The sequence below is a fragment of the Apus apus genome, chromosome 9 (assembly GCF_020740795.1).
Source record: "Apus apus isolate bApuApu2 chromosome 9, bApuApu2.pri.cur, whole genome shotgun sequence".
Taxonomy (NCBI): domain Eukaryota; kingdom Metazoa; phylum Chordata; class Aves; order Apodiformes; family Apodidae; genus Apus; species Apus apus.
Genome location: NC_067290.1, coordinates 15,477,324 through 15,495,790, shown reverse-complemented (window position 1 = coordinate 15,495,790; position 18,467 = coordinate 15,477,324). Strand labels below are relative to the sequence as shown.

The 18,467-nt window shown below is 39.0% G+C and overlaps 2 protein-coding genes across 2 annotated transcripts in view; one reads left to right on the top strand and one right to left on the bottom strand.

The window, feature by feature from the left end:
* Nucleotides 1-12,124, top strand: part of CENPP (centromere protein P) — a 110,984-nt gene extending 98,860 nt beyond the window's left edge. The window contains exons 7-9 of the mRNA XM_051627283.1: nucleotides 9,137-9,216; nucleotides 11,305-11,396; nucleotides 11,732-12,124. Coding sequence (XP_051483243.1) covers nucleotides 9,137-9,216; nucleotides 11,305-11,396; nucleotides 11,732-11,853 — 294 coding nt within the window. The 3' untranslated portion in view covers nucleotides 11,854-12,124. The remainder of the gene's footprint in view (nucleotides 1-9,136; nucleotides 9,217-11,304; nucleotides 11,397-11,731) is intronic.
* IPPK (inositol-pentakisphosphate 2-kinase) overlaps nucleotides 11,877-18,467 on the bottom strand; it is a 30,578-nt gene continuing 23,987 nt past the window's right edge. The window contains exons 10-13 of the mRNA XM_051627277.1: nucleotides 18,134-18,284; nucleotides 16,651-16,753; nucleotides 16,156-16,235; nucleotides 11,877-15,217 (exon numbers count right to left, since the gene is read on the bottom strand). Of these exons, the coding sequence (XP_051483237.1) occupies nucleotides 14,992-15,217; nucleotides 16,156-16,235; nucleotides 16,651-16,753; nucleotides 18,134-18,284 (560 nt within the window). The 3' untranslated portion in view covers nucleotides 11,877-14,991. The remainder of the gene's footprint in view (nucleotides 15,218-16,155; nucleotides 16,236-16,650; nucleotides 16,754-18,133; nucleotides 18,285-18,467) is intronic.

Below are 18,467 nucleotides of genomic sequence, written 5' to 3'. Positions count from 1 at the left end.
TGGCAGCTAGTATCAGTATTAGTATTACTTCTTGGTGTTGTAGCAGTACCTAGCAATAAAACAAATATTTATACACACACATCACAGTACATTCCTGGTGACTGCAACTTTGGCATTTAAAAACCAAATAAGGTGGAGCATAAGAATGTGTTTTTCCCTGGCAGTTGTATGTGATTTCTCCTAGTGGATACAGTAAAGAATTCTCATCACTGCCCTAAATTCTTTTGTACTTGGCAGTATACAAATATTTTACTCAAAATCATCCTTCTTCAGAGAGATTTTAGTCTAAGGTATACTGCAGAGTTACAGAGTGAACAGCATTAAGGTTTTTCAATGTAATCGTACTTCCTTAATTTTTTTCTGTTTTGTTGTTTGAGTTTTTGCTGCTTTCATGTGGAAGTAATTTAGTAGATCAAAGTTTAAGAATAGTTGACCATTTTTATGAGCCTGTTGTATATCAGTGGATTGACAACTTTACACCTTTGCACATAAAATAATTATAAATTGTTAAACATCATTATGCACTATAAAACTCTTCTTGCTTGGGTCTTCTCAAGGGTATTTCCTGTGTCGCTCTTGTTTATATTAAGAAACTGAAATGTCATGCTTTTGGCAGCCAGATTTAAAGAACTGTATTTGGGTACTGCATGAAAGGAATTTCATGGGTTTAAAACCTTCAGGGTCTTTTCAGCTGGACTGGCTCCTTCTCTTTTTAATGGCTACAGGCATGTCAGCATTTCATGGTAATATTTATTTTCACATAAGCAGAATATTTGAGGCAACCGATAGTTGTTAATAACCAGACAAATGAAAGCTACAAAGATGTAATACTTTGTAGAACCATTAAAAGAGGACATTTTATGGCAAAGATCTTAACCTATCTACAGGATATGTTTTTATAGAACGCTTCACTTTTCGTGTCATACAGATGTTTAACTTTTTTTGATGCTCAGGAATAATAGTAATAATAATACCACCACCACAATGGTATGTGTGAAAATAAATATTTATATAAGAATGCATTTTACATGCATATCTGCATATGTTTTAAGTTTAAAAAATCTGATTGTTAGATAAAGTATTATTATTGTAGTAAATGCAGTAGGGAATTATGCTGTGGACTTTGTCACTTATCCACTGGGTGGAACTAAAAAAGAAGCATATCTTTATTCTTGAGTGCAAGTCACATGATAAGATTGCTTGGTTTTGTGCAAACACAGATTGCACCTTTGTCGCTGGTGCCCAGTACAGCTGCTTGCTTCTTAAGATATGAAGGTGACAGCAATGCTACAGGCCTGGGGAAGAGTGGCTGGAAAGCTGTCCAGCAGAAAAGAACCTGTGGGTGCTGGTGCACAGCTGGCTTAACATGAGCCAGGAGTGTGCCCAGATAGTCAAGAAGGTCCCCGTTGTTCTTGCTTTGAGTTTCTTTCTGCAGAGGGAGGGAAGTAAGTATTGATGCCACACAGCAACTGGTAATGTCTCTTTTGAGTACTGGCTGATTATATTATCTGACTTGCTGACAGGTACATTATCTTGGTAGGGATACTGTTACTGATGGGCAGCTGTTCTTCTAACTGTAGAAATTAATGGAGTTTACTGGTTATCAGTAGTTGACTGACTCTGGCCCTTCCTTAACTGTTCACTTCTATCCTACCTGATCCACAGTCAAGATGAAATAATCACAACAGTGAATGATCAGCGTAAGCTGAATAACATGTTGAAAAACTTTTTAAATCAAGCTTTTAAAAAAGTAAATGCTTAACATTGAGGTTATTCAGATGAACTAGATGTTCTTCATTTTGTCCTATGATTTATTTTTTTCAAATGAATCTGAGTACTTGGAAGAAAACTTACACAACTTCAGAGCCAAGTCATTAACTAAATTCAGATGCTTTTATTTATGTAATGTTTAAAATCTGCTGTCTGGGCAAGTTTGATAATATAAACCATACAAAAGCAAGTTGGGTCACATTTGATAATCAACTTTTCTATGGTATTTCAAATCTAAGCTACTTTATGCAGTCATAGACCCTTTTGCATCAGAAAAGCTTAGAGAGGATCTTGCAGCATCTTCTAGACAGAAAAATATCTAAAGATCTATAAAGCAACTTGCTTCTGTTGTAATGGAAGAAAACATAAACTTAAATTCTCTCTTAAAAAAAAATTATTCTAGTTTGCTTTCTTCAGATTATTGAAAAACTGGCTCACAATTACTTCTTTCCAATTTGTTGATTCTTCATGCTCTTCTGTAATATGGCACACTAAAGAATTTCCTCCTAATATCTAGCCTAAATCTTCCCTCTTCCAGTTTTGATCCGTTACCCATTGTCCTCTCACTGCAAGCCCTTGAAAAAAGTCCCTCCCCAGGTTTCCTGTAGCCCTTTCAGGTACTGGAGGGCCTCTATGAGGTTGCCTTGGAGCCTTCTCTTCTCCAGGCTGAACATTCCCAACTCTTGTCAGCCTGACTCCTTTCTAGCCTCTTGCCCATGGCCCAAATGTAACCTCCAGGTTTGCCAGTGTCTGTCTCCAAGAGAGCAGCATTAATTGGTAAAGCTTATTTTGGAACCCAGGAGTAGTGCAAGGTGTCCCTTGGAGAAATATGAAAGCCTCTGAAGGCAGTGCAAACAGGCCTGCAAGTCTTTTGAGCTGTTCTGAAGAAGTGTGTTCTAATTTCCAGCATGCCTGTTTACTATAGAAACAAACATGGAATAAAGTAACTTCATGCTTTTGCTTTTAGAAAACCTTGGTTTGCAATTATGCAGCCACCATTGGTCAGGAATGCAAATTTTCATGAACTAGAGAAAATCTTTTGCCTCAACAATCTTAAAAAGAAATTATGGAGATAAGACTCATCTCTTCCCCAGGGAGAAAAAAGAAAAAAAAGGGGGGGGAATTAAAGAAAAACATCTGCCAACTTCTATGCTTGCTAAGTCTTTATTATGTATCCCTTCCTGTTCTTTCCAAGGTTTCATTTTCATTTAATTCTATTGGAAAAATAAACCTCTAGTATGTATTCCATTTATTCCCAGTCTTCTGTAATTAATTTGCAGATAAACATCTGGTTACCATATGGCAAAGTGATACTGAAAGGAAATGCTTTGTAAGAGACACAGCAGTATGTGGACTTGGGCCTACATCATGCTGGTTTAGCTCTTCTGTAGACATACAGCCTCAATCCAATAATGAAAACACAATACTATGGTAAATTAACAGTGACAGACTGAGTCATGTACTGTAGAACCATGGTTGAATCCAGCATGAAAAATAATTTTATGGAAATGTGAAAGAAGGAAAATAAATAGCAATGAAAATAAGAGTAGGGGCCAAAAAAGGGAAGCTGTAATCAACTGATGGGTAAAAAGAAAAAAAGAACAAAGCAAAGAAACATTATTGGCAATTTTCTAATTGGGCTGGTGATGAGTAAGAAGAGTTCCTCCCAGTTGGTTTCAGGTACTAGTGTAGAGCAGTGACTTACCCTTTAAGAGACAGCTGTAAGATTGAGTTGTAGCAATTCGGTTCACTCTTGAGTTAGATGTGGTCTGCTAAAAAACCCCACAGTTCTGGAACTAGGTGGATGCAGAGCAATTTTCATTCAAGTAACCAACTGTACATTTACTGCTGGAGGAAACCAGGCATAACCTGAGCTTGTAAGGAAATTCTGGTAGATGTTTACTGCAAAGATTTATTCTGTCCATGGTGGTGTTCACTGTTACTCCTCAAGTCTGCCCCCAAAATTCTTCTTTCCTCTGCTGAAAAGGAAATGTGGATGTTGCTTGTATCACTTGGGCTTTTAGTTTTAGAAGAAGGGAGCTGAGCAACTTGTAAGATGTAACATGACTGCCATATAGACAAAACTGCTTTTGGATTGTGTAGTTCTTTTTGCAGACTTGTTCTTTGGTTCTGGTCGCACTTGTGGTTTTGTGTAATTTGCATAATACATCACCAGCAGGACTGTTTTACTGGAGTGAAACGTTTACTTCGGTGGGAAGGTGGAAGATGTGATTATTCTGAGACATAATTACAAGTGGTGAGGTTTCATAAATCCATTTTACAAATACAGTGTTTTTATGCCATGTAATTTAGTTGAAGGGGAAAACTGCATTATCTTTTCTTGATTCCTTTAATTGCAGAAAATTAGAAACTTCATGGTGACTTTTGAGATCTTTATGCTTTGAACTCTCAAGGTGCTGTTCTTTGAATACTTAAAGCTACTATGATCCTAGCCGTTGCAAAACACTTCAGGCAGTTTTCAGTGTAGACATGAAAGAAATATAGCATGCAAGAACACATTTATAAAATGTTTGTTCTATAAAATTCTGTAATTCATATTTTATTATTTAAGAACCGGTTTTGTCAAAGTTTTTCTCCTGCAGTAGTAGATACAACTTATTTTCATAGGTGTAATTTATTACATACCCCAGTTGCTTCAAATTTATATTTGTGCTTATCCAAAAATAAAAGCATGTTGTCATCTTCCTAAGCATATGATCATGATCTGATGAAAGTTAACCTCTGAATTGCTAATGTTTGTAGTTTTATGCTCTGAGATTTAGTTAAACACACTGTTTCCAGAAAAGATTGGCATCCTTTATTCTAATTTAAATCATTTGCTTTAGGTTACAACACTGTTATCTTTCAAGCACAGACCAAGCAGTCTTCACAATGATGTACATTTTCTTTAAATTCAAGTATAAAAGTGAATAGAATTTACACAGCATTATTAGGCTTTAAAGCATCTTTAACATTTTAAGTATTAATAGATCTCTACATGAGAATAGGCAATAAATGGAGGCTTGTATCTTGTGGGATAACTGTAAAATTATACTAGAGTGCAGAAGGTGGAATTGATCGAGTGGGTTTTGTGCAGGGCTAGCTACAGTTTGAGACATAGGGAAATAGTCTTTTATGTTAAGTGTTTTTGGTGTTCCGTATGCTTTAGTATAGAGGGAAGTTAGAAAGAGACTTTTTTTTTTTTTCTTGAACCTGGTTATTCAAATTATTTAAAGAATGCTGCCTCAGCAATTACATATTGTGTCATAGGTTGTATTGTAATTGCAGTTTTGTGGCACGTAAGGACATGGTTTAGTGCTGGACTTGGCAGTGTTAGATTTACAGTTCATCTCGATTTTAAAGGTCTTTAAAACCTTTCAAATTAAATTCTGTGATTATCTATCACAAACTCATATGATGCTTAGAGACTGATAAAGCAAAGAGTGGGACTCTGATTCCCAAAGCATGCTATTATGAGACACTGCCTTAACTGGGACACTGATAAAACTTCCTTGCTCTAGAAACTAAAATTAAAAAAATACTGATTTTTAGTGAGATCCCAGTTCTGCGTTACTCAGAGGAAGGGAGTAGCAAGACCATTGCTCCAAATCCAGTAGACAGTAATGGTGTAACTCTGGCCAGATTGTTTTTTAAATGTTCCTCTGTTGCTGCTAAACCCAGAGAAGGAGGCTGGTGGAGAGCACAGCTCCCCTGAACTCAGACTGTCCCAGCAGGAGCATGCAGGGCAGTGCACAGGGATGACTTCCCACTGGATGGCTGCCTAAGGGATGGAGCTGAATGTTTGCAGTGGGCAGCAGACTGTTGGCAGTGGGTTGGATTGTTTAATGCTTCTGGAATTGAATTATCTCGTTATTGTTATTCTACAGTAGCTAGAATTTTAATCAATTTTGCAAATATTTTGTATTTGAATCCTGAAATTATGTTGATATAATTATTTAAGGCCTTGATGCCATCACCGTGTGTATGATTTCAGTGGAGAAAAACATACATATAATCACTTTGAATCAGACCCTAAATGGAACATCTTTGGTAAATGTAGAAGTAGCTTACAGCTAGGGAGGGACTCAGCAGCACAACTTGCTTAGCACTCTTCAAATACAGTCCTTCTTACGAAGTGGGAGTTCAAAATTAGTAGGAAGTGTGACCTATTGTTCCAATGAAGAGCAGAGTAGCCTGTGTTCTTCATAAGTGGGTTAGAAGCAAATTTGTCTGCTTTTAATACAGCTTCTGCCTTGCCCGTTTTGCTTTGCTTTCTTAGTCAGGGCTCTTCAGCTGGTTTTCCTTAGAACAGTTTTAGTACAGAGACAATTGCAATGCGTTTGTAAACAGCTGAAGATTGATGTATTTTGTTTAAAAACAGATTACTACAAGTTTATTCACTCAGATGACTCCTTGTGTGTGTGTAAAATCTGTCATGGGAGAAAGGGAAGTCTGTGTATTCCATCATGATGGTTGTCCCTTTGTGATTTAAGACTATTTTTGTTTTAGACAAAAGTTCCCATAAGATTCCCTGCTTGGACTCCTGAAGGAGCTGGAAAAACGATTTCCTCTCAGAAGTAATAATAGCATGGGCTTTTGGTTTTGATCATGGACTGACATTTAAAAGTCATCTGAGGAAAGATAGTTCTTTATTAAAGTCAGGTTTTGCCTAATGCAGTCACAGCTGATCTTTCCCATCTGATGCTGTGCTACTTGGTGTGAGAACTTTCAGTTGCCTGGTGACCACTTTACAAGATCCCGTAGGAGTTACTGACTTTCCCTAGGGACCCTTCAGTGTATCAGGTCATTCAGTTGCCCTGGTCATTGCTCAGCTTTTCTTTCCCCCTCCCTTAGAACATTGACTCTTGCAGAACAGAGAAGATGAGGTGATAATCTTGTCCCCACAAAGTGTATTGGGCACTTCAGTTCTGTCAGGACTGATGTTGCTTGTGCAGGGCACCTGCCTGTATTTTCATTTAGGCACCAGATCCCCACGTTTTGCCTGTGGGTATGGACATGACATTGTATATGTGGAATATGAAGGGCAGATTGTGTGGCTGCATTTCCTGGGGTTTATTTCCTGGATGTTTTAACATTGCTTGTGTAATCCTGGGTGCAGTAGTTTTGCTTCCTGCTTCCACTGCATGATCACCCTAAGGAGTCACCCTTGGATGAGACAGGTAGACACCCCCTTACCAGGGCCTGGGTGAGGTCCTACTCTGTGCCACTGCTATGACACCAGTTTTAGCATGTAATACACCTGGAGACAGATGTAGGTATTTGTGTTTTGGCTTTCAGTATGTTTTCTGGATTGCTAAAATAGGATCTTCCTTTTCAAGAAGCTGGATTTTATCCCAAATCCTGTGAATTTCACAAAAGATCAGATTATAACAGCATGCAGATAGATCGCCAAAACCCTGGCATTTCCTTAAGGCACAGAATAACCTCTTCCTGTGCCCAGGGCTCACCAACATCCTCTCTCCTGTGTACAAGGAAGCTTTTGAGATACTTCTGGTTTCTGTACAACATAAAATACCATCGAGTAGCTGGGATAGATGGCTAGATGGTAGATTATGGCAGCTACACAGCAAGTCCCAAACAAGGTATGGGTGCGTTTTACAGTGGTTTGAACACTGGAGCTCCTATGTAGTGCATCTGATCTCTTTTCTCCTGTGATTCTCAAAGATCTCAGTCTGGGTGAACGAAGGTTAAACCTGTTTAGCAATGGTATACTTGGGATCTCTTGCAAATGAGGAACTTAAGCGTTGTATTCACTAGATATGAGCTAATCCTAAATTTCTAGTATTTTGCAACCTAGAGCTAAGGAGATCTGATACCAGGCAAATGAGGGCAGTTAGAGAATATCAAAGACATAGGTTATTGAGAAGGAAAGCGTGAAAATTTTCTTTATTTTGCCATCAGAGGAGCATAATTCCATAGGGATTAAAGCTGAAAAAAGATCACTGCTCTGCTATGCAAGAGTCCTTAGATCAGCCACGGTTTCATGCTGTAACTGCCATGCACGTTGTTGCCCCTTATGTGTCTTTGTTCCCAGGACAATTCATGGCCTTTATCCGCATGGTAAATACAGTCCTAGTTACTTTGTAGAAATAAAAACCAGCAAATTCCATGTGTTTTATGTCATTTGGCATTCTGCACAAACCCCCTTCAGTGTGTCATAAATTCCTAAACTAGAGCAAGGTCACATCTGGTAGCAATTTCAGTCTGCCAGATGAGGCGTAATCCTATAAAACCCGACTCATTTTCTCCAGTGCTTTTCAAAGACAAGCTCTCCTGCTCCCTTTCCATGAGACATACTACTTGCCCTGGGAGCGCTGTACAATGATTGTGGCTGACAGATTTTTCACACTTTATAAACTGCAAGTTTTGGAACACAGCTTTGTATGCAGTACCTAACCCAGTGCAAGTCACAGTGTTGAAGTCCTCACAGTAACAGGCTGTGCCTAGGTTCTGTTCTCTTCTGCAACAGCCTGTCCCTGCAGGATGCAGGAATTGTGTTCTTCCTCTGTATTTTGATGTGTGTGCATCTCCCCATACTCTGAGGGACCTGTCACCTGACATACTGCAGAACTTCTACAGAATCCATACCTCAGCACCATTCTGCTTTTCTTTTCCATGCTTTTAAAATAGTTACAGCAGAAGTTATAATTCAAGACGTACATGTTGAAGACTGTACATTAATAGAAGAACTAACAAAGTAATTGAACAATGATCAATCCTTGCACACTCTAGTGACTGAAAACAGTTCTAATACCCAGTAACATGGAGTTTAATAATAGTCAGTAGTTTTAGATGTTTTATTAATTTCCATTGTCCCATTATATCTGGGTAACAGTGGTTACTTAGGTATCTCATTGCCTTTATTACTTTATGCTTTCAAAGCACTGTATGGAACTTCGTGATGCCATTTCTCAAAAGGAGTAGCTAAACAGAGTATGCTAATAAGGGGTTTGGGGTTTTTTTTTGTTAAACTGATGTATTATAATGTTATTTAAAAAATTAATAGACTTTAGTTAAAAAATATTATTTTAAGGTTTCCTACATCTTGCATAAGGCTTTAAGGCCTGTTTGTAGAGGTGTACAATACTGGTTTTTTTCTCTGAGGTGGCCAAATTTAAGTATCTCTTGGTATCACATGAATGATACTTAAAGACCAAACCATCAAAACTTACAAAGCATGTGTCAGAATTTTAAACAATTAGTAGTGTTACTCTTAACTATTAAAAATGCAGGCTACAAGTGGCCACATATTAAAATCCATCTGGAAAGCCCTAGCTAGAAACCACCTTGTCTGCTATGATTCTTCTGCCCTAATTTATACTCTTTTGAACCTGTTTATTCACAGGCCAAATATCCTGATGTTGTGATCCTTCCAGAAGGACTGTTGGGAGACTATATGATTCTAAGGAACCCCAAACTTTCTGGGTAAGACAATAATTACATTTCTTGATTTGTGCAGATAAAAGGATTGTGAAATCCATGTTGACAATGTATAGATTATCAGTGTTCTTGAGTATTAAATCACTCTTTGCTTTATAATGCCTCTAAACACAGAGATTAGATGATATGGGTTAAGTTTTAGGGCTATAACCACACATTCAAAACAGTAGGAGAAAAAGAAAAAAAAAAAACAACCCAAAAATCTATATACAGGTTGTGTGCTTGTGGCCTTGCTAGGTAAGTCAATCAATTGTATTGCTGCCATGTGTACCCACTCTTTTAAAAAGCTATGTGAAAAAAGCTCATGCTGCAATGAAGAGTCTAAATTAGAAGTTCAGGAATGGGGGCTGTCCCCTCCCTCTCATGCATCAGAAAATGTCAGGTTCAGCTGTATTGGTTCCATCTTGATTTTCTTTCTGCATTACATGGGCAGAACAGATGCTGAGGCCCAAGTCCCTCTTAGTGCAACAGGGTAGGCCCCCAGCAGCTCCTCTGAGAGATAAGGCAGGATTTTCCAGCCCTGGGGAAGGAGCTTGTCCCTTCCCGCGGGCAGGGCCAGCGTGGCAGCCTGTCAGTGACAGCTTATCCTTCCTGCTGTGGTCAGAGGTGCCACGAGCACAAGTCACTGAGGCAAATACAGAAGGAAATCAGAGGAAGGATAGTATCATTGCACTGCTAGTTGTTACCACAACATGTTTGTTACCACACATGCTGGGTTTGCTTGGGCTCCCTGCTATACATGTTCTGGCAGGTTTGGGTTTTTAAATAGTGAAAAAAAGTCCTTGAAGTTGCATGTTAAGACACTGTAACTGTTCCTGTCAGGAATTCTTTAAGGGCCAAGAAAAGTAACTATTTTGTGAAGGGATCAGACCGATTCTCCTATTACAACTTTGCTGTAACACGCATTCATTTATATGGAAACAACTGGAAATAAAGCACAGCTCCATTCATCTTATTTGTGCAACAAACCATAATAGATAGTGCTGTCTTGGTTTTGCCAAATCTACTAGTTGAAACTAAATGCTTTAACCCTAGGTTGCTGAAATGAATTGTTGTTAGACCATCACAGTTAGAAAATAAGATGGTTTATTTTAGTTTCTCTTCATGTTGACAGATGCCAAGTTCCATTATACATCTGTAATTATGAAATGCAAGAATTGAAAATTATTTCATTGGGTTGGTAGAAAAATACACTTGCATATTAATCTGTTTGCAAGATCTCTGAACAAGCTCTGCTCAAATTCTTAAAGGATTTTTAACAATGAAGTGGCAAAAGGCTGACAAATTGTATTTAAAGGAAACTTGTAGTCATGATTGGTCAAACACCACTAAGAAAAGGGAGCTTATTCCTCACAATGACTTATTGATGTGCAGACCAGCTTTGGATTTGGAAACCCTTCCTTCCAATAAGGAATACTGCTAAAAGCAGGGACTAGAGTGGAATACAAAATGCAATAAGGCAGATGGGATGTTAGAAAGCAAAACTCTTGAAGGAGTAATTAAGATTTTTTTTTTTTTTTTAAATTAAAAGTAAACAAATGCAGGAATCTAGGTTTTGGGTATATTTATCCCTGTGTGTTATTCTGAAATGGACATGAGCAATATCAGGACCCAGAACATCACTATTTATGCAAACACTTCTTCTGAACAACATTCCCGCTTTCATCCTGTATCTGAGCTCAGTACGTGCCCCCAGGTGCAGATATTCTGTAAGGGGTGGGGCAGGGGATGCTAACTCTCCTTTTCTTTCCTGTCTTGCTTTTTTTACCATTGCACTATGGAAACTGGCCATTCATGAGACAATTACAAGAACCAGAGGAAAATCCTTGGGGTTCAAAATCTGGATGTGCCTGGACCCTTTCCTTGCCAATAAATTACCAGTTTTCCCTTGGTTCAAATACTTGTATTTTGGTTCCCAAATACAGAGGTGGCTGAGTTGTGTTAGTAGAGGTGACACTTGTTCAGAGCATCATGAGTGTGAACCTCCCAAATATTGTACTTTCAGCTTTCAAGAAACCTTGAAGACAGTTGCCTAGTTAACACTTCACTAACGTGTCTGTGCACATGATACAGGTTTGAATTAATGATTGTTTGGAAGATACATATGGATCAAGAAGGGAGAACTACGCCTATTCTGGACCTTCTAACTAAAGTACCAGAGCAAGGTAAGGCCATTCACTTCAGAGACTCTTCCTGAGCTTTCAAAGTAGAATGCCTGTCCCCTTTTGTGCTCAGCATCTCTTTAGATAAAATGGAAATCAACTTGCAGAGCCCAGCCAGGCAAAGCAATCCCAGTTCAGCAAACAGCTAAATGTATAATTTAATATAGTATAACAATAGGAAGCACCTCCTGTATAATTTAAATGGAGTTACCAAACAAGTATGTCTTCCCCTGCTTGAGAGCAGGTAACCATTTCATCAGAAACGCAATGCTGGCAGCTGCTTTCAGGAACAGTACAACTGTGTGAAAATAATGGTCACTGTTCTGGTTTTCTTGCAGTCTTGGACCAGAAGATGGCAACTCTTGACAATGCTCCCACCCGCTTCCGAAGCCTGCTGCTGCTGTTTGGGATTGAGACAGCTATTGAGAATCTGATCAAAGTGGTTGGCCTGCACAAATGAACACCAGCATGGCTTACACCAGGTAGCATTTTCAAAAGTCATTTTAATTAGGATATTGTGTTACACAGTCTATAATTTTATTGAATATAAACATTAAGTTATTTTCCATTTAGAAACCATACTCATAAAACATGCTATCTGTACAATTATGGCACGTTATATATAAATTGTCATGACATGAAAATAAATACAGCCATTTAAATACAAAAATGCCAAATAAAATAGTTACATGTACAGCGTGATTTCATTATAAATTTATCTTTCTGAATCATTAATGTACCAGAGTGGTTTATCTTCTTAACATTTTCTAGATACCTGGAAAGTGTTAAAAGATCATGCACTGTCAAAATCAAGTCCATAAAAATCCATTTCATTTCACAGCTCTGTAAAAGTACAGTGATTTTAAAATGACAAGAGAACAGTAAGAGACTCCTAGAACAAAGAGTTAAATAACTTTCTCATTAAATTAGGGTGGAGTGGACAATTTGAAGATTTCAAAGACATACTATGTTAAAAAAAAAAAAAAGGGTAACTGTATGAGGGAACTGTTTTCCACAATGCAGGTGTTGAGAGAGCATTAAACTAAACAAGAAAGGACCAATAGACTTTTTTTGTAAGAGTTTTTTGATGAGTTAACTACTGCTTGCTGCAGTTTGATTTCCTACTTCTAGAGGGAAAGTCTAGTAGGTAACATGTTACAAAAGTTGTTTTCATTGCTTCATCCCTGAAGAAACAAAACAGTTTAGAAAGATGTCCTGTCATCTTCCTTCCCTGCCATCAGATGTAGCATTAGGTAATTTGTGAACTCTCAGCATTCTGCAGGAGTGCCCCTGCTCTGCACGAGCACCACAACCAAACCTGTACAACTTAATGTCATGTCCTTCTTAGGTAGGGAGCAAAAAGGGTCCAAAAAGAACTGTGAATTCTGGAGAGTATTAAGAACTTCCAAGTCCACAGCAGCTCTAACCATGCAAGCAGTGCAACTGCCTGATCTGTTCATAAGTTATGTCAAAGTATTTTATAGCAGTGGTGAAATAGGTGGAGAAATCAAGACCTAAAGCTACAGTATGTTTGTAATATTGTAATTTTAATAATCCACTATTTAATCACTGTAATAGCCTCCTACTGTTCTGGAAGGTCAGGAAAAACTGACAGATGAGATCAGTTTCTGTCAGAATCTACAGCTGAGCAGCACCAGAGATTAAGCTTTGATGAACAGCAACTCTGTAATAAAATATCTTGTTAGATATAAGGCAGACTAATTTCAAGTTAGGAATCCAGTAGACAGGCAAAATTCATTGCTACTTTATCCACTGACACATTACTGCTTTAGCTTGTTCTGTGTGACCTTTCATCTTTTGCTCCTTGCATGAAAATTGAGCTGTTTGATCAGCACATGCACTTCTATTTGCAGATGAAACGTGTGTAAAGATACAGCATAAAAACCCTGAAAACTTGCCAGCTGTGAATACTCCTTCCTTCCTCCCCTTATGCAACAGTTGGAGGATTTTTGAATTTAAAAATAGCTCTCCATCCAGGTTTTCTTTGAAAAGGAAGGGTTAATACCATTACCAACTACCAGCTTATTGCACTGTTGTAGTATCCCATTTCAGTGAGAGCAGCCCAGGACCCCATCCCAGGAGGCACAGGGTCACCAGGCAATGGGATCCAGGAGATGGCTAACACAGGTCACTGCCATGGCAATGCCCCACGGCTCTGTGAGTGGTGTTACTCTAGTTCATGTGTCTTCCATGAGTTGTGCCAATATACAGGATTTTCTGAGTTTGCTTTTCGACTGTCAGGTAAAATGGAACAATTCAAACATTACACTGAAATCTAAATACATTTTTTAAATCTTGACCTACATTACTTTTAACACCATGACCAGTAAGCCCATGCTGTACCCAGGTAACAGCAGTGAACTGTGGCTTGAGCAGCATCTCTGCACATTTCAGGGTGTGTAATCCCTAGGCGTACAGGGAAAGTGGCTGTAGCCTTCATCTTACTGCCCTCACTTCTGAATATATCCTCTGTCTGCAGCTCAGGACCTTCCTCAAGGGTGTCTTTTATGCAACATCCCACAAGACTTCAGCTGCACATTCCAATGTTTAGGAAGTGAAGCCATCATTCAATGGCTGAAGTAGTGATAGGAACTGAGGTCCAGCACTCATCCTCAGAAACTGCCCCCCTGCAGCTTCTGAAAATAAGATCAGGTACTGTCACTGTTATTGTGTGTCACTGAAAAAGAACAAGCCTGAAAGCAACTGCTCAAGCCCACAGTATGTGGGCTATCAGTGAAGTTATGACAATGTTTGACACTATCTGAAAGACCTGAACAAACCTGTAGAATTCAGACTATATTATTCATACAGCTCAATTTAAACTAGGTAAGAGCAAGCTGTGGTTTCACCTTCAATAGCAGCACATAATGTATAAAAAATAAAAGACCAGTATGTCAGGTGAGTTGAGCCCAGCTATCACATCAAACTCAGATGCTTACTTTTAACCCTTTCCACTTAGTTTCAGAAGTTTTAAGTAGACACAAGGTGATCACCAAACTTCTGGAGGCAGTCTGGTGTCCTTAATCTCATGCACTAGTACTTCAAAGTGTCCTGTAGTAAACACAGTAGTTCCATACATCAGTAACACTTGAGTAGCCCCTTCAGTTGTATTTTCAGTGGACTTAATGCGGAAGTTTTACATTAGGTGTCAGAGCATTCCCTCTTCCTAGTGGGGTATGAGACTCAAAGCACAAGCTCCAAGACAATTCTTTCATTAGTAATTAGGCTTTCTATGTTAGTGCAATACTTCAGGAAACCTTTACTTCTCTGCTCTTTCAATTCTAAGGAAATAGACTTTAGTATTAATTTGACCTGACCTCTAGTTCCAAGGTATGGCACATTATCTGTTCTGTCATATTAAATACATTCATTAAGGTTATATAGCAAATGCGTTGCTTAGTGCTATCCCATGTCTTTGAAAAGGCAATACCAATCAGAAATCATTTCTTAAAGCAAAAACATTCACAGCTGAAAAATGCACTGAACACAATAGAAAAAAAAAAAAATCACCATAATTGTATTCCATTAATCTTTCACTTTCTAATGTGTTCAAATAAAAATAACTTTAAGGAAATGGTTACACTTTATGGAGAACTAATGTGCAGTCTTCATTCTCCTTAAAGAGAGTGGACATAACTGGGTCATCTTTGGCCTGTACATTCTTCAAATAATAGTTTACTATCTTGCCATCCAGTTTGTGCTGATGAGGAATGCTTTCGTACGGTTTTAGGTCAAGGTCCAGGACAGAAACAGAAAAGGTGAATCTTGATTTGGACGTTAGTACCACAGGTCTCTGCTCAGAGCTGGAACACAGAACCATGTTGTACATCTGAGTCACTGAATGAACATTTGTCATTTGTGTGTCCCGAGTCCCCTCACTAAAGTGACTCTAATATCAATCTTAGAACTTTTCTAGAAGCCCAAGAAATTAAACTTCAGCTAATGCAGCATTTAGGAATCTATAGCTCCAGCTTAGCCAGCCTTAAAGTGAATTTGCTGGCACCTCTTCCAGTTGTTTTCCTTTCAGCTTCCACACATCTGAACTCAAGACATTACTGTCAGTTACCGTGGCTTTGTACTGCCCAAGCCCAGTCTGTTCCTAGGGGATATGCACAAAAGGCAGTAATAGCCTTCAGAACTAGCAGAAGGAAGAATCACTGCAACTCAAGGTAATACAAATGTAGCATCAGACCTAAGTGTCCACAGATAATGAAGGACGGAGGACTTAGTAATAACAAGTTATCTACATCATGAACACTTCATTCAGGAGCTGCAGGGCAAAGGCAGAAAACAGTATTCTCTAAAAAAACCCAAAGGCTTTGGTAAAGCAAATTCCCCTATGTAAGAGCAGACTATTACTGCTGACACTGATAATATTGTGGCAAAGCCACCTGCCTTACAGCAAAAGATGTCACCTCTTGATTACTGCCTTACTTTTAATCTAATTGGGCAGTTAAAGGCAACTCACCTTGAAAAATCTCTCATGTAAAAATTGTACCTGGTTAAGATGTGTACAGCTACTATAAATAGTCAAATTCCAAGAAGGGAATAGATATAAAACTTCAACCCTTTTTATCAACTTAAAACTTTTCATAAACAAACATTTGTCTTAAATCAGAACTCCACCTTATTAATATGCTCACAGCCAAATATTTGGACACCACCACCCTCAAGTTACAACTGTGCAAACGCAGCTTCAGTTGCTCTCTGAGCAGGAGTCACTCACAAGCAGGTCTCTTACCATTCATCTTGTAGACAGGGTGAAAGGGCAATCATGATGGAGCAGTCTTTAGCAGTCATGGCTATTCTGTACTGCTGCACCTGTGAAACACAAAAATAACACTTTCTATTCTATTTGCATTTGCCTTAGCAAAGCTTGCTTTTCTTTACAAAAGGTGTCAGTAACAGATGGTTAGCAGGAGCAGGTGGTTTTACAGCATCTGTTATAAGATTGATGGTTATTTCCTACAGATAGTTTTCTTGAAGGCCAAAGTAGCACCAGTTCATGCAAATACTTCCTCAGTCAAGAAAGGGAATAACCAGCATTTTTTTCCTCCAGATCTGGTGCTAAACATGTTCATTTTTAACTGCTTCTGCTACTAAGGTACATGCTGGCACAATTAAGAGCTTTCACCAGGCCAGCGGTGGAGCCAGCAGGCTGTCCATCTGCTCCTGTAGCCAGATGTTTACTGAAACTGACAGAGTAAATAAGCTTCAACAACATGTGCAGAAGTACCTTTGTTAACGCAAATGCTACTGTCCCATCATCTTCCGTGGAAAGATCTAGCAGCTTCTCATAAAATGCTTCATTGTAAGGTCCATCTATCTGTAATGTACTTCTAAATAAATATTAAAAGAAGATTTAGAGACAGCCAAGATGATTTACTGATTTTCAGTGAGATCTTTCTTCAGCAGCCCAGATATTCAGAAGAAACAGTAATGCTGATAAACGTGGCAACAGTTTAGTGCTCTAACACCATGACCAGTCCCTCATCCTCACATCAGTTAAGATACACTGTTTAAGGTTTGGGCTTTGTGTTTTTGTTTGAAAAAAGATTTCATAATCCACTGCCACCTGTGTATCACAACAAGAACAGTATTTTTCAAAAAAATGGGTAGGTTTCAAAATCTGTTAGCCTGCAGGAGCTCCCAGAAAGCCTTGCTGCAAACACTGGGTGTGCACACTGACCTGCCAGGGCCCTGCTCTGCCCCCAGCCCACCTGCACACTGGCAGGGGGCACGTGTATTTGGCCTCCCCTCCTTCCTTCCTACAGTAAACCCTGAACTCCAGCAGGTCCCGACAAAGCAGGGTTTGCAGCACTCTTAACACCCCCCAGGTGAAACTATAACTTTTCTATGTATTGGTTTAATGTATAAATACATAAGTAAGCCTCACTGCAAGTTATTTAAGCAGAGCTTAAGGCCAACCCACCGGCATGAGATACCCCTTCAACTCCCCCGGGAGGCCAAGGGAGCTGAGGAGCAGGAGCAGACGGGTCTCGGCAGTGAAGCCAGCGTGCCCTCCTGTGAGCAACGGCCGAATTACAGGCACATTCCAGCCCAGCCAAGTCTTTTATAGCGATTATTGTTACAACTAATAAGCTTTAACTGAGAACAAGTGTAGCTGCTTGCAATGCCCAGTATTTATTCACCAGACTAGAAATACTGTAAGAGAAAGACTCCTGTGCCTCAAGAGTGATGGGATCACTTGTGATGTGAGTCACACTCAGCTGGACAGCAGCAGATCCACACCTTCTGCAAGACCTTGCAGGCTGAGTACCACACTCAGGGGCTTCTAGGGGCAGATTTAGGTAGGCCAAGATATGAGAATTACTGTAAAGATGTCATCATTACTGCAGACCCTGGCCTAGGTCTGCAGGTACTGAAGGCCTGAGAAACCAACCATACACTTTACTGTATCTTTCCTCAAATATACACCCTCTGCTACTAAGGAACAGGGCATTTTCTCTCTTACCATGTTGTGGACTTCCCATACTCATTACCTAAAAATTCAGGTCAAAGTGACTGACATTAAAACTTTAAACAATAAAACTCATATTTTGTGTTATCTGCCATTTCAAGTTAGAAATGGAGAATATGCAACACCATGAAGGAAGGTTGTACACAACAAGAGAACAAAATGGTTGTGTCTGCATACAGCCAATCTTGTCTGCACACCTCCTTAATCAGAACTGAAAAGGAAAGCCACCAAGTCTTACCTCTCTTCAGGAAATTCCTCCAAGTACTGCTCAACTCTACTGTACAAGGGATAGAGTCCTTCAATATCCAGCATGTCAAGCATCTGAGCCTGAAGGGTTTTATAAAGGAGACAACCCCTCGGTAAGCCAGAGCTTTCCAATTTATGTTTACCTAGAAGAAAATGTATTTTCAAATAAGGCAAACATGACTGTTGTCTTCATTTTGACATTACATATGTTCTTGTTCCACAAAGCAAATTAAATATTCTTTAGACCAGTCACAGGGGGAGAAAAAGGGAAAAGAAATTAAACCAAGCCACTTGTGTTTCCAAACACTAAAGTGCCAGCTGCATGT